This window comes from Sander lucioperca, chromosome 13, assembly GCF_008315115.2.
Source record: "Sander lucioperca isolate FBNREF2018 chromosome 13, SLUC_FBN_1.2, whole genome shotgun sequence".
NCBI lineage: Eukaryota > Metazoa > Chordata > Actinopteri > Perciformes > Percidae > Sander > Sander lucioperca.
This window is the reverse complement of record NC_050185.1, coordinates 1,629,759-1,643,524: the sequence shown is the minus strand read 5'-3', so window position 1 is coordinate 1,643,524 and position 13,766 is coordinate 1,629,759. Positions and strand designations below refer to the sequence as shown.

The window sequence follows — 13,766 nt, the reverse complement described above, 5'->3', positions numbered from 1 at the left end:
ACATCAGGTGGTGACTCGTATGCTATTTAAAGCTGTGGCATGTTATGTTGTGTCCCTGGCTAATTACTGTATGTCTCACGCTGAATTGTCAATGACTTGGCCTCAACATCTTTACTCTTATTTTGAAGTAGCTTATCAAAGTAGTTCTTAGGTTACATTTTTGATCAAAGATAAAAAAAAAAAGTGCTTGCTACAAGGAGAGACTGTTTTGTGGTTTGTTTTTAAGCCTAATAATTAACCCAACTCTTTGGATTACAATTGGCAATTGCATGCACCTTTGTGTGCATCCCCCTATAAACAAACTTAAACAGGCATGACAAATAGAGGCCAGTGGAATATCACGCAGACGTTAACGGTAATTACAGGTTGTGCTTTGGTTCAGTTTCTGTGTTTGCCCAGTAGCCTCCTAATGGATGGGCCTCCACATGTAAACGTGCCAATGTGGGGTTTGATCAGTTTGTGTACAGACGGATAAAATAATATACTGTAGCAGCCATCTAAAATTGCAGGAACTCATCAGGTATCAGCTACTGGCCCTGTCACGGCCCGGCTGGCAATTTTAGATGGCTGCTACTGTATAATGCCAGGCCCAGATCACAGGCAGTCTCTCTGCCAGTCTTTTGTGGTGCACTTTTTCTTTTGTTGCTTGTGGCGGGAAAATGCGCCTACAGAACTGCACTGAGGTGTGCAGACTCGCAGGGGTCGGCAACCTTTTTAGTATGAATGCCATTTTTAAATGTTCTTGTTAAGGAGTCTGCCATCATCTACCAAGTCCGCTCAAGCATTAATTATTTTTTTGCGCCGCTTTCTGTGAAAAAGGCAACAAGTACTAGCCAATCAGAGGCAGGCAGATCTTCGCAGAATGGGGAAGAAGTCAATCGAACTACCGTAAATAGCAGGCTTTACTTCTGCCAATGGCTGTGAAGGAGGTCGGCAAATTTGACCTATGCAGATGTCCGCACAGAGCCTGAGTGTACACCCACTGATGACGAAATTTACGTAACGCGGACCCTAGTTGACACACGCGTCCATGCGGAAAGTATAATTTTGGCTTAAGTGTACAGACTTGATGATGAAATTGTTTCAAGAGTTTTGTGTCCACGGTGGGAGGGATCGACCCCAATATTTCCTGCCCGCCTCAGGGTCCTGGAGGTAGGGCTGGGTATTGTTCAAAAATATTTGATACCCGTACCGATACCAATACCGTGACTGCGATACCGTTTTCTAAACAATTCTTATTTTCGATACCATTTCATAAAACAAAAAGGAGTCACAACATTACGGCACAAATCTTTTTTTTTATTTATTTTTCAGCTCCTACCACGTGAGTCCCGTCTCTGTGTAACGTAGTTTTTCCTGTGTGTCTCTATGACGTGTAATATTAGACAGCCAATCACAACCATTATTAGATCTTGGTAGAAGCATGCTGCGTGCTTATTGGCTCACTGATGAGATTTCCTCATTAGGTATTGAAAATGGGTATTAAATGACGAGGCATTTTTTGATACTCGATACTTTAGAGACTTATTCGGTCGGTACCTAAAAAGTGTTGATTTCGGTACAAACCATAGACTGTTACAAACCCTACCTGGAGGCGTAAACCTCCTGGTGGTGGACTAGCTGTTCTTATTTTAGTGATAAGCCTCCTCCCAAATTTTGCTTTAGTGATCACCCCCTTGCTGCAACTGACAACCACTAATCTATATGCAAATAATTGCGCAATGATGTCACTAATATACAAATGAGTGTATGATGTAATTTGCACCTAAGTGCTCTGTAAACCCAGGGAAAACCCTGCTCTGTGAGGCTGCATTTACAGAAAACACAAAACATCAGCATGCTAACACATTAGCAAGTATTATTTACTCTATCTGCCATCTTAGTTTAGCCTGTTAGCATGCTAACATGTGCAAATTAGCACAAAACACAAAGTACATCTCAGGCTGACAGGGGTGTAACATGTTTTGCAGGAATTTGGTGATAAACTAAAAAATTGGACAAAAATATAGTTTGACCCTTAGGCTAGATGAAAAGTCAGGGAACCAGCAAAGATCTAAAGATGCAGATTAAAACATTTCATGGCAGTTGTGTTCAAAATAATAGCAGTCTAACATCACTAACCTCATAAATCAAATTTTTTGGTAGAAGTGATATTTCTACATGGCAAATAATTTACTAGTAAGTGTTGTAGAGTCATAGAAAACCAACAGACCAACAGTCATGACATGCATGCTGCTCATTCTGTGTAACTGAATCTGTAATTGAAAGGGGCATGTTCAAAATAATAGCAGTGTTGTGTTCAACTAGTGAGGTGATTGATTCTGTGAAGAAACAGGTGTCAGTTATGGCCAATATTTAAGGAAGGAAGGAAGCAAATGTTGTGCATGCTGGTTATAGTGCATTTCACACTGAAATACTCAGCAAAGTGGGTCGGTCCAGACATTGCTCTGAGGAACAGCGGACTTTGATTAAAAAGTTGATTGGAGAGGGGAAAACATATAAAGAAGTGCAGAAAATGATAGTCTGCTCAGCCAAAATGATTTCAAATGCCTTGAAATGGCATCCAAAGCCTGAACGACGTGGGAAAAAACAGTCAACTACCATTCGAATGGATCAAAGAATAGCCAAAATGGCAAAGGCTCAACCAATGATCAGCTCCAGGAAAATCAAAGACTTAAAGTTACCTGTGAGTACTGTTACGATCAGAAGAAGGCTATGTGAAGCAAAAGACATGTACTGAACAGAAAAGGAGAAATGGTGCAACATTCTGTGGAGTAATGAGAGCAAAATTGTTCTTTTGGGTCTAGGGGCCGCAGACAGTTTGTCCGACGACCCCCATGCACTGAATTCAAGCCACAGTACACTGTGAAGACAGTAAAGCATGGTGGTGCAAAAATCATGTTATGGGGATGTTTCTCATACTGTGGTGTTGGGCCTATTTATCGCATACCAGGGATCATGGATTAGTTTCAATACATCAAAATACTTGAAGAGGTCATGTTGCCTTATGCTGAAGAGGAAATGCCTTTGAAATGGGTCTTTCAACAAGACAATGACCCAAAACACACCAGTAAGCGAGCAAAGTCTTGGTTCCAGATGAACAAGATTGCTGTTATGGTGGCCAGCCCAATCCCCAGACCTCAATCCCATAGAAAACTTGTAGGGTGACATCAAAAATACTGTTTCTGAGGCCGAACCCAGTAATGCAGAGGAATTGTGGAATGTAGTTCAATGGTCCTGGGCTGGAATACCTGTTCACAGGTGTCAGAAGTTGGTCGACTCCATGCAACACAGATGTGAAGCAGTTCTCAGAAATAATGGTTGGAATGGAACAGCCTAACATTCCTTTTTCTTCACTTTCTGTAAAGGTATAACACAAACTTGATCAATTTTGGTCATGTTTTGATTTGGAATTGAATGTGCAGTGTTCCCAATGCATTGATGTTATGGAATTAAAAGCTATTCTAAGGATTTTGAGCATTATTCACTTTTTTAAAACACACTGCTATTATTCTGAACACAACTGTATTTCACACAAAACCAAAAATATCAACCTCACTGGAGGAAAAGTCAGAGGATAACCTATTAAAGCTGTAAAAATTCATCATCTGAGAACCATGAATGTCCGTCCCAAATTTCATGGCAATCCATCCGGGAATTGTTGAGATATACAGTCCGAACCAAAGTGGTGGCCCAACCAACAGATTGGCATTGCGGTCCACAGAAGATAATATATATAGCTCAATATAAAAACACAAACACATTCTTCAAGAACAGCAACCAAACAGGGACATTGTGTTTATTAAGCTTAAATTTTAACTTGGCCTATAAACTTGGCAATAAATTGTGGAACTCTTTGCACTCTTCCTTTCTTTTGATAAGACATTCAGGCCTCTCTGTATTCTCGTGAGACATCAGTCATATCACTGCCTTCCACCTGCTGTAACCAACTGCTGTGGTAGCTTGTGTTTTATTCGGTGCCTTGTCTGTGTCTGAAACATAATTTCCCATAAGGTTCATTTGACTCCTTTTGAATTAATAAAACAATTAAACACAAATATTTGTTTAATTTCACAAGAAGTTTTTCTCTGGTTCATTCGAAGTGCGGTCAACGCAAATGTTTGGAAGATCACATTCAACGTTGGGATTCAAAAATGGAATTATACTGTCTTTTCCTAAATACAAATTCTGTACATTCCTATATTGTCATAATGATAGAATAACCAACTATTTTTTGATGGTGTTTTTCACAAAAACACCACCCCTTCAGTCGCCAGGAGTAGTGCCGATTAAAGCCAAAATGATGCATTTGCACGATGAACGTACATTTGCACGCCAATGTTCACTCACATGCACTTATAAGTAACTTTACCAAAGTCCAAACAAACCAAGCAACCTTTAGGAGGGAGAGAGACAGAGCAACTGCCCAGGCACTCCTGTTTATAGACACGTGAACAATTAAACTCATGCTGGAGGTGTTATGTTTAGCTGAACCTTTAAGGTTAACAAAGATATTGCCGGCACCTAAACACAGATGCTAAAGCCTAGTTCAGCCTATCTCTCTCTGGGAAGTATGCCAAAGTGTGGCTGGCCCTCCGGCCTCCAAAAGGAGACAGTTCTGAGACAAAACATTCCCGTATCATGCAGCTGCCTAGATTCCCTGTATCTGTAGAGACAAACATAATTATACATGAACAGTTTTGGTTATTAGAGACTGGCCAAATATTCTGGTCCCCTGACCTATGACCTGATGTTGACTAAGCTTCCCCTTTAGTCTCATCATACCACAACATGCTGTTTCTGGAAATTCCACCACACTCTCCATCACTCTCCATCAGCCAAACTGAAGGATAGAATCGCTCCTGGCCTTCTGGTCTGGTGGTTATAGTGTTAAGCAGTTTGTCAATAACTACAATGAAATGCCTTTACTTTACTTCTACTGTGAGGTTTAAATTGGTGCCTGCCAGCTTCTATCGGTTTCAGGTCACCTTTTTGACTTTTCACCAATTTTCCCTTTATCGCCTGTAATAGACTTTTATAAAGAGCACCTGCTGCTTGCTTTTCAGTCATGGTACCAAATAGTTTCCTGCAAGTCTTTGGTTCTTTTCTATTGCAACGCTTTTAATTGGACTGCAGTAATCTCTCTACAAAAAGCTGCACACAGCGTCCAGGCAGCCATGAGCTGATGGCTAATATTGCTTAGGTGCTCCACTGAGTGCTTTTAGATGCTTTTTTTGTGCCGGCTGCCAGCCGGTACTTTAATAGCTCTCTTATTAGTCATCCAGTCATGCTGTACTGACACTGATGTTCTGCTGGAATTATGGCCATTGCTGAAGACCACTGATGTGGGTGTTGATGATGATGGTGATTGTTTTTATATTCATTCATCCAAAGTAATATGTGATGATTATGACTTTTTATATTCATTCATCTGGGTAATTTAGATTGACATTTATATTGTTATGCTTTGAATGTAACCGTGTCTGATCATTATCTGATACTTTTTGTAAATGTCTACATGATGTTAATTGTGCTGTGTATTCTGGCAACTGATCAAGTTTCTCAACAGGAATCAACGGTGTTTGGATTGTACTCGATTCACTCTGGCTCTGTTGCTTGGATGCTGACACACACACACACACACACACACACACACACACACACACACACACACACACACACACACACTGGTACATGCCTTCATGTGTTGTGACACAAACTAGCAGAGTTTACGGCTGTCAGAACACTGAATCTGTTTTTAACATTTCTAATAGGAAAAACGATTACAAAATCAGGAGAAAAACATTTTAAACCAAAACGTGTTTTTTTTTTTTTTTTTTTTAGCAGCTGCTTTGTGACCCTAGCTCAACTATTGAATAGAATATTGGAGAGAATATTGAATGAGATTACTTTTTGAAGCATCCTTTGGTGTTTGACTAGACAGATTCCAAAATACCACACATTTGAGATTTGAGAAGACATTTGTTTGAATAAAATGTGAAGCATCAAAGAAGAAATATGTTGGATCCCCAAATTAGTTTATTGGGGGTGGCAATAGCTCAGTCAGTAGGGAGTTGAAGGTTTGAGGAACCGGAGGGTTACTGGTTCAAGTCCCCATACGGACCAAAGTATGGTGGTGGACTGGTAACTAGAGAGGTGCCAGTTCACCTCCTGGGCACTGCCAAGGTGCTCATGAGCAAGGCACCGAACCCCCAACTGCTCGGGGCGCCTTTCCATGGGCAGCTCCCTCACTCTGACATCTCTCCATTAGTGCATGTAGAGGTACTGAGCATGTGTGTGTAATTCAGGCCTGTGTGTAATGTGTGTAATAACAACAGAGTGAAAACATTGTAATTTACCCTTGCGGGATTAATAAAGTATACATTACATTAGTCAATATTTACTAATTATTATTCCATCAACGTAGATATCATTTTAATTTTAGGCTTTATGAGGCATATTTTACTAAAGAAACAATAATGCAATATACTTTAAATGCAATCTACAATGTATTACTCTGGTGTACTTCATAGCCAATGAGGTAATTAGTTTATAATTTGACAGTAAACGTCCTTCCACCCATGGCCATCATTAAAGCACTCACACAGTACCAACTAGTAACGCAACAGCATTTGTGCTAGCGGTTCCCTGGTTACATGCAACAAGCCGACTATCCGTAGCCCACAACCTTTTCAGTGAATCCCCAGCCAGGATTTGGAAAACACAATATTATGCTAATGTTGAGATATTGCTGGATTGACATTTCTACTGATTGGGATTAGTGCTGCTATCCATTTTCCCACCCACGCTGCAATAGCTTAAGGTCTCTCTGTCACCAAAACATGCTTTTAACATTGCTGGTGTCAGGGGTAATTTGTGCTGTTACTCAAGTGGGCTTGTTCCAATGCAATTAGTGTATTTTCTTTGTGTAATGAGTGTATGCCCCGAGCTGTCTGCCCTCTGGAGACATTTGGAAACTGAAACCAAATCAGAGGCCGACTGCAACAGTGGGCTGTTGATTTGAATTTCTTGTTCTTTTTAAATGAACGTCTTTGACACAGATAATCACAAGAGTGTCCTCATCTGTTAAGTTTACATAATGTCACATATAAAAAGAAGAGGGAGGCTATCTCACAGTTAATATGTTATCGAAATGACTTTGCATCCAATGGTTTCTGCATTAGTCATGTAGTCCTCTATTGACATCCCACCAGCACAACAGTACCATTCAATTATAGCAGAGGCTAAAGGGTCAGTCTTTCACTTCACGTTTCAAGTTGACAAACAGTCAAGCCCTAAATGAGCAATAGTATTTTGGCTGTTTTAATTAATATTATAATGTCTTCCGCAACTCTGGAGTTTCCTCACTTTCAGCTCAGAGAGCACAGGTGTAAGAATATAAGATGCTGTGTATGGATGGCATGTGTGTTTACTATGCAGGGAGGGTCTAACTAAAGTCTGGTTACATTATGGGAAATGTGGGAACAAATGTTTTTGAAAGTGTAACCCATTTCAGGGGTGAACGGCATTTACGGGCACACTTACTGATGCTGTATCTTTAGGACCAGTACATGCTATCATGCCCACAATGATACTATATACTGATGACTAGCAGATCATCTTTAGGTCTTAAAGTGAATCATCTTAGTCTGAAATTAGCATTACACACACTACAGCTGACACAGGTATTCGGTTATAAACAAACGTATTGGAGAAAGCCTGCTGGTGGTGCGCTGGTGGCTGTGGCTCGGAGGTAGACGGATTGGTGGTTCGATCCCAGACTCCTTCCCATGAGATCACATTGGCCCTGCAGATGTTAATCAGGCTTAACAAACCACTTCAGAGTAATGGCTGCATGGTCTGCTCAACATACCGTATGTGGTGGTGCAGCTTTATTCCTCTGTCAATTAGAGGCTGTTGTAATTCACTACGATTTCGCGATTTTGTTCAAGCAGCAATTACAAGTTATATTACGGTTTCTATGTAGTCAGACGTAGTAGTTCTGACAGGAGCAAAGCAGGAAGTAAGTTGAGGAAATACAAGAGCGCCAAGTTCCTCGTAAGGAGGCAGGTGGTGGTGAATGGGTCAAACAAACACAGGACTTTCACCCTGGAGACTAGGTTCACATATAAAAGTAAAGGGCAAGTTTTTTTATTTTTATTTTACAGAACAAACGGAACAAACAGAGTCATGTCACATTCAGCGTAGTCTATATCAATGTTTTATTTTTCGGGATTGTTTTGGTGCCGTCGGAAATTCCGCCGGATGTCCCTCGTTTTAAGGCAGGATGTCCGTCACCTTCCTCTTCCTTTGTGTTGGTGTTCTAACCTCTGGTGGATTTGTGAGGACTATGGTTAACTGCTCCTCAGATCTCTGCAGGGTAAATCCAGACAGCTAGCTAGACTATCTGTCCAATCTGAGTTTTCTGTTGCACGACTAAAACAACCTTTGAACGTACACATGTTCCACCAAAACAACTTCCTTCCCGAAGCTATTTTGCAGAGGCACCGTGGCTCCGCCCGGAGCTTAGCCCCGCCCAAGACGACAATGTGATTGGTTTAAAGAAATGCCAATCAACCAGAGCATGTTTTTCTCCCATCCAGGAATGCTGTGTGGACTAGCCAGACCTTCCTCAGCAGCTCTGTGGAGGAAGGTCTGGCAATGCGAGATTACATTCAGTGTGACATGCGTAACCAGATATGAAGTAAAGTCTAATTTTAACCCAAATCACCATCATTTTCTAAACTTAACTAAGTAGTTTTTGTTCTACCTGTGTATAACCAAACTGTGATGGTTCACAGCATTAACGGCGTATTTCAAACCGTAACCCTTACGTTCTGTGGTTTAGATATGAGGACTGAAAGCGCACCTGTGGGTCATTTTCCAGACCTGTATCATCGTATGGTTTGGAGGACTTGTTGGAATTTAGGAAGTAGAAATTCCATCAGTACAGCTCACATACTTAGCAATACTAGGACTCATTTACTAATGCATTTCATCTTCTGTTTCTTTCCCTCTTCACAGGGACTCATAAATTTGTGACAGAGGGGGAACATCTGGAGCTGACAGCCATCACCAAAGAGCAGTCAGGATCGTATGAATGCATCGCTTCCAACGACATTTCAAGCCCTGATGTCAGGACAGTGCAAGTCGCAGTCAACTGTAAGGGTCAAAAACACATTCATCACATTCATGGTGGAAACTTATGGGGGACATAGGCTAAAAAACAGGACAGATACATCCTCAAATAAAGCCTGATTGTTTTGTTTCTTACCATTTACTTTTCTTTTCTTTTAGTTTTACTGTTTTGTCTTCCTGTTACAAAACAAGCAACTGTGACTTAATTATAAAGGCATTATAAAAATGCTTTACACAGCTTTGTATCTTTGGAAGATGTACTAAATAGTTTGTTTCGGGTTGAGTGAAGGTTCAAACAATGTAAAAAATGTTCATTGTTGTATCAAAAGAGCAGAAATTGGAGTATGAAGCAACCTAAAACACCAAGCGATGTTGTTAGTTTCTCTAAATGTGGCCATTGTAAAAGATATTTGACTTTGTTTTATAGATCCTCCCTTCATTTCCAAAGCGAGGAGTACGGGTACTCCAGTTGGACAAAAAGGAGTCCTGCAATGTGAAGCTTCTGCTGTCCCGAGGGCAGATTTTGAGTGGTACAAAGAAGACCGCAGGCAAGTTTCTCTTCTGAGCTCTGTGATTCCCACAGGCTTGGAATTGTTTGAAGTCAGTATTACAGACACCCATAGACACCCAGTGTGCTGCATGGTATTGACTTATTTTATTTTGAAATAAGCCAGACTGCATCATCTTTGTTGATAAGTGTTTATGCGTTTAACACATATCCCTATTTAAAATAAGATTGTGCTTCATGATGTATCGAGATAATCCTTCATGCCCTTCATTTGTCTTCTCTCAATCGGTAATATATCCCAATAATGACACTGTAAAAAACAAAAACAAAAATCATAATTTCCTTCTTTTTTTTTCCCCCTTCAAAATTCAGGCAACTCATTTGCAAAACGGGCATGGACACCAAAGGCAACTATTATTATTTCCAATTTGTAACTGGTTTATGTCAGTGTGGAGTGGGGCTCGGAGGTTTAGAGCATATTATGGTATAATATCTTTTCCGACTGAATGCTGGAGACTGGAAAGCTGTTTATGAGCAGCCCCAGAGCTGGTAAAGTGATGTAAACACAGGCTATGTTGCACTGTTAAATGGTCCCTGACGGTGACAGCAACATTGCTCGTCAGTCCCCAAAAGACAAAATCAGTCCTCAAGAACGAAAAGATCGAGGACGCTGATAAAATAAATGCCTGGAAATGCCTGGAAATGCAATGAGTGAAACAGAAGGAACGTGGTTGTGCATTGAAGGATGACGTGCACAAATACATACAGTCACTTTGATAAGGCAGTGAGCTGCATTCAGAATTTGAATTCTAAGAAAAATGTTTGCTTTTTGCAGCCCACAAGTGTAAATGTGTTTGTACGACGGCCCTAAAAGAGCCGTGTAGGTACAAAAACTTCCACCCCCTTTAATGACAGAGGAGCTCTCCCTGCCATGACATGCTGACAGTTTGGGAATCCTGTAGATTAATTTGTATTTTTACTTGTAAAAACGTATTGTTGCCTGGGACTTGGGACTGACTTTTTTTTTTTCAATCTTTAGCTTTGAACTCAATCCATTTCTATCACTTAACGTTGCTTATCACAGCCACACATACCTGTAGGCTAAGCGGGAAGTTTTAAAGGGGAACTATGCAGTTTTTTTTAGCTTAATTTACCTTAACTGAACAGCTTCGGAGTCATTGGAATGGTTATATGATTTTCTTCGAGTTGAATGGTGGTCGTCTCGCACCCCCCCTAGCGCCTGTGAGCTGAAAAACCACCCTTGCAACTTTCGGCCGGCGAGCAGGCGACCTCAGCGTCAGGAAGTATCGCATGATATCAGGTCTCACGATGTAACAAACTGCTTCACGGCACTGCACACATACACCCATTCAGGAACCGGCTAACAAGGTAGCGATGGAGTTTTTCACACTATCGTCATGGCTGAGCCGGCAAAAATAGAAGCAGAAAGCTAGGAAAGCATTGTCGGAGGAACAGAGAAAGAGGAAACGGCAGACTGACCGAGCGAGGAGTCAGACACGAGTAAACATCGGAGCTGCCAAATATCTATTCTGAAGCTGTAGGGGGAGCTCTAGAGAGAAACCTGTAGGGGGGCTCTAGAGAAACCTGTAGGGGGGCTCTATAGAGAAACCTGTAGGGGAACTCTTTAGAGAAACCTGTAGGGGGGGCTCTATAGAGAAACCTGTAGGGGGGGGGGCTCTATAGACAAACCTGTAGGGGGGCTCTATAGAGAAACCTGCCAGCAAAAAGTGAAGAAATGGCCAAAACTGCATAGTGTCCCTTTAAGTGATTCACAATTTTTCGTGGAGCTATGTGAGTCAGTCTGCAACACACCATTCAGAAGAAGCTGTGAGAATAATTAATCAAAAGATGCGTTTGGCGTGCACATAAGCACGGGGGTTCCGTGGTTGTTATATATATTAACAGTCTGACGATGGTGGCACAGAATGTTAGCAGCGGATCTGCCGTGCGTAAATGGTCACTCCCGTTAGAGATGCAGATGGATCAGATGGCTGTAAAGACAGTCAGTAGTGCAAAGGAAAGCCTTACAGTAATAATGGCAGCAGACAACACGAGTGTTGATATTTACATGTTAAAAAGATCCCTTGCCAGTGCCTGCAAGCTATAAAAGTTACTGCCAACAGCCTAAACATGGCAATGTCTCTTCAAAGTCTGAGTGCTTATGATAATAGGGTGATTCTGGGCTAAAATTACAAGTATTATCTCATTGTTAAATCCAATTGCAAAGTAATTTGATTAGGTCATCCACTGCTGGCATAATACACAGTAAGTGGCGACATCTGTGGTGTGATGAGGTTGATCCAACGTGTCCAATGTGATGCAATGTGGTTCCTTTACCAAAAAAAAAATCACTATTTTCTCTCGTAAAAAATGTGTGACTTTAAATCTCAAAGAATTTCTGACTTTTGTCTTGCAAATGTAGGAGTTTTTATCTCTGAATATTCCCCTTAGCAAACACATGGCCTCTCTAAGGACTAGAGAAAAGATACAGTTACAGTTTCTTTTCTTCAGCAGAAGTCCTGAAAGCTGCTGCCCTCTTTCTTACAGGCTCTTCAACGGACTCAACGGGGTGAAGATAGAGAACCAAGGTAAACAGTCCATGCTCGTCTTTTTCAATGTCTCCGAAGAAGACTATGGAAACTACACTTGTGTTGCCATGAACACCATGGGAATCACTAATGCCAGCATAATCCTTTATGGTAAGAATATCAATGCAATTTTTTTATCCGAATACAGCATAGAAAATATGCTTAGAAATATAGGAAATATTGGATAGGATAGAACAACACAATGTAATTCTGCTAAATAAAACATCACATTCATTTTTAGTTTCACTTGTTTTCATTTTCAAAAAATTGTATATCCGAATACAATACACATTTTTATATAGGCTCAGACTACCTTTTAAAAAAAACAATTGCAGTGCTGGTTCCCTGGTATCAGTCAAGTGACAGTACTCTGATCCAATGGAAATCACCATTGCCAGATTGACAGCACTCTAGTCCAATGGATTGTGGGGGGCAATCATATTTCGGGGGGGGGGGGGCGGTGCCACCCCATGCCCACCTACAAGCCCCACCCCTGGCTAGCAGCTGCACACATACAAAAATAAAAGGAATCCTGACATGTACAATATGTTCACTGATTTACCTTTTTCATTTCCACCATTCACCAGTTTCCATGGCAATTACAGCACCAATGTAATGCTCTCATTTGGCTGAGATAATAATAAATCCCATCCACGTGAACATTTGAATTCCAGTCAATAGCTGTTGATACTGATTTGGACTGTAAGACACGCTAAAGCTGGCGATGGAGTAAGTATTGTATTCTTCTCCTGCAGGGCCCGGTGCCATGCATGATGTGAACGGGGCCGCTGTGTTGCCCCGTTTCTCCGCGTGCCTCCTGCTGACTGAAACCTTACTCTACCTGCTGAAGTTCTGATGGGAAACGTGACCGCCTTCAAGCTTCTCTCAGCGTTGAGCAGCAAGAACAGACTATCAGTCCAATGAGAAGAATGGAAAGTTAAGAGTGCCAGCAGTTCACCCTTAGTTTTCCTTCTTTTTCTTTTCTGGCTTTGCATCAGAGTCTGTTCTCTGTTGGCTCGGAAAGCGTGAGAGGCGTCAATCTGAGGAAGGGAAAAATTTGAATCATGCACTAATTTGATGAGTTTGTGTCCCCCCCAAACCTTTTTGTATGTGAAAAGGGAAAAAAAAGAAGAAAAATACATGTAACTGTTGATAGTTGACTGTTTATTGCCCAATATTGAAGTGTACATTCAGATTATTATTAATATTATTGTGTCATGTACTGTTCAATATCTGTACAATACCATTACGCTTTTTTAAGTAAACGACAAAAAAAAAGGACAAAATGCAATGTGATTGTTGAATTTTACTGTATTTTTACAGTTGTATGCAAAACAGAGTAACGGATCCTTCATGATAAACAGTTCAGAATAACAAATAGTACACCATGATTTCTCAGGCAAAGTCCTACAGCATAGTGCATCCAAATTTTTATTTCCATCCTAGTGTGTGTGTAGAAAATGTACATATGTGTACAGACAATTCCTGCACTGTTGTTTTTTTTCCAAATG

At 40.9% G+C, this 13,766-nt stretch overlaps 1 protein-coding gene across 2 annotated transcripts in view; it reads left to right on the top strand.

The window, feature by feature from the left end:
- The window catches only part of opcml (opioid binding protein/cell adhesion molecule-like), a 391,556-nt gene extending 378,015 nt beyond the window's left edge, over positions 1-13,541 (top strand). For both annotated transcript variants that reach the window (XM_031310910.2, XM_031310909.2), the window contains 4 exons: positions 9,025-9,162; positions 9,566-9,686; positions 12,215-12,366; positions 13,011-13,541. In XM_031310910.2, coding sequence (XP_031166770.1) covers positions 9,025-9,162; positions 9,566-9,686; positions 12,215-12,366; positions 13,011-13,111 — 512 coding nt within the window. In that variant the 3' untranslated portion in view covers positions 13,112-13,541. The remainder of the gene's footprint in view (positions 1-9,024; positions 9,163-9,565; positions 9,687-12,214; positions 12,367-13,010) is intronic.
- The last annotated feature ends 225 nt before the right edge of the window (positions 13,542-13,766 follow it).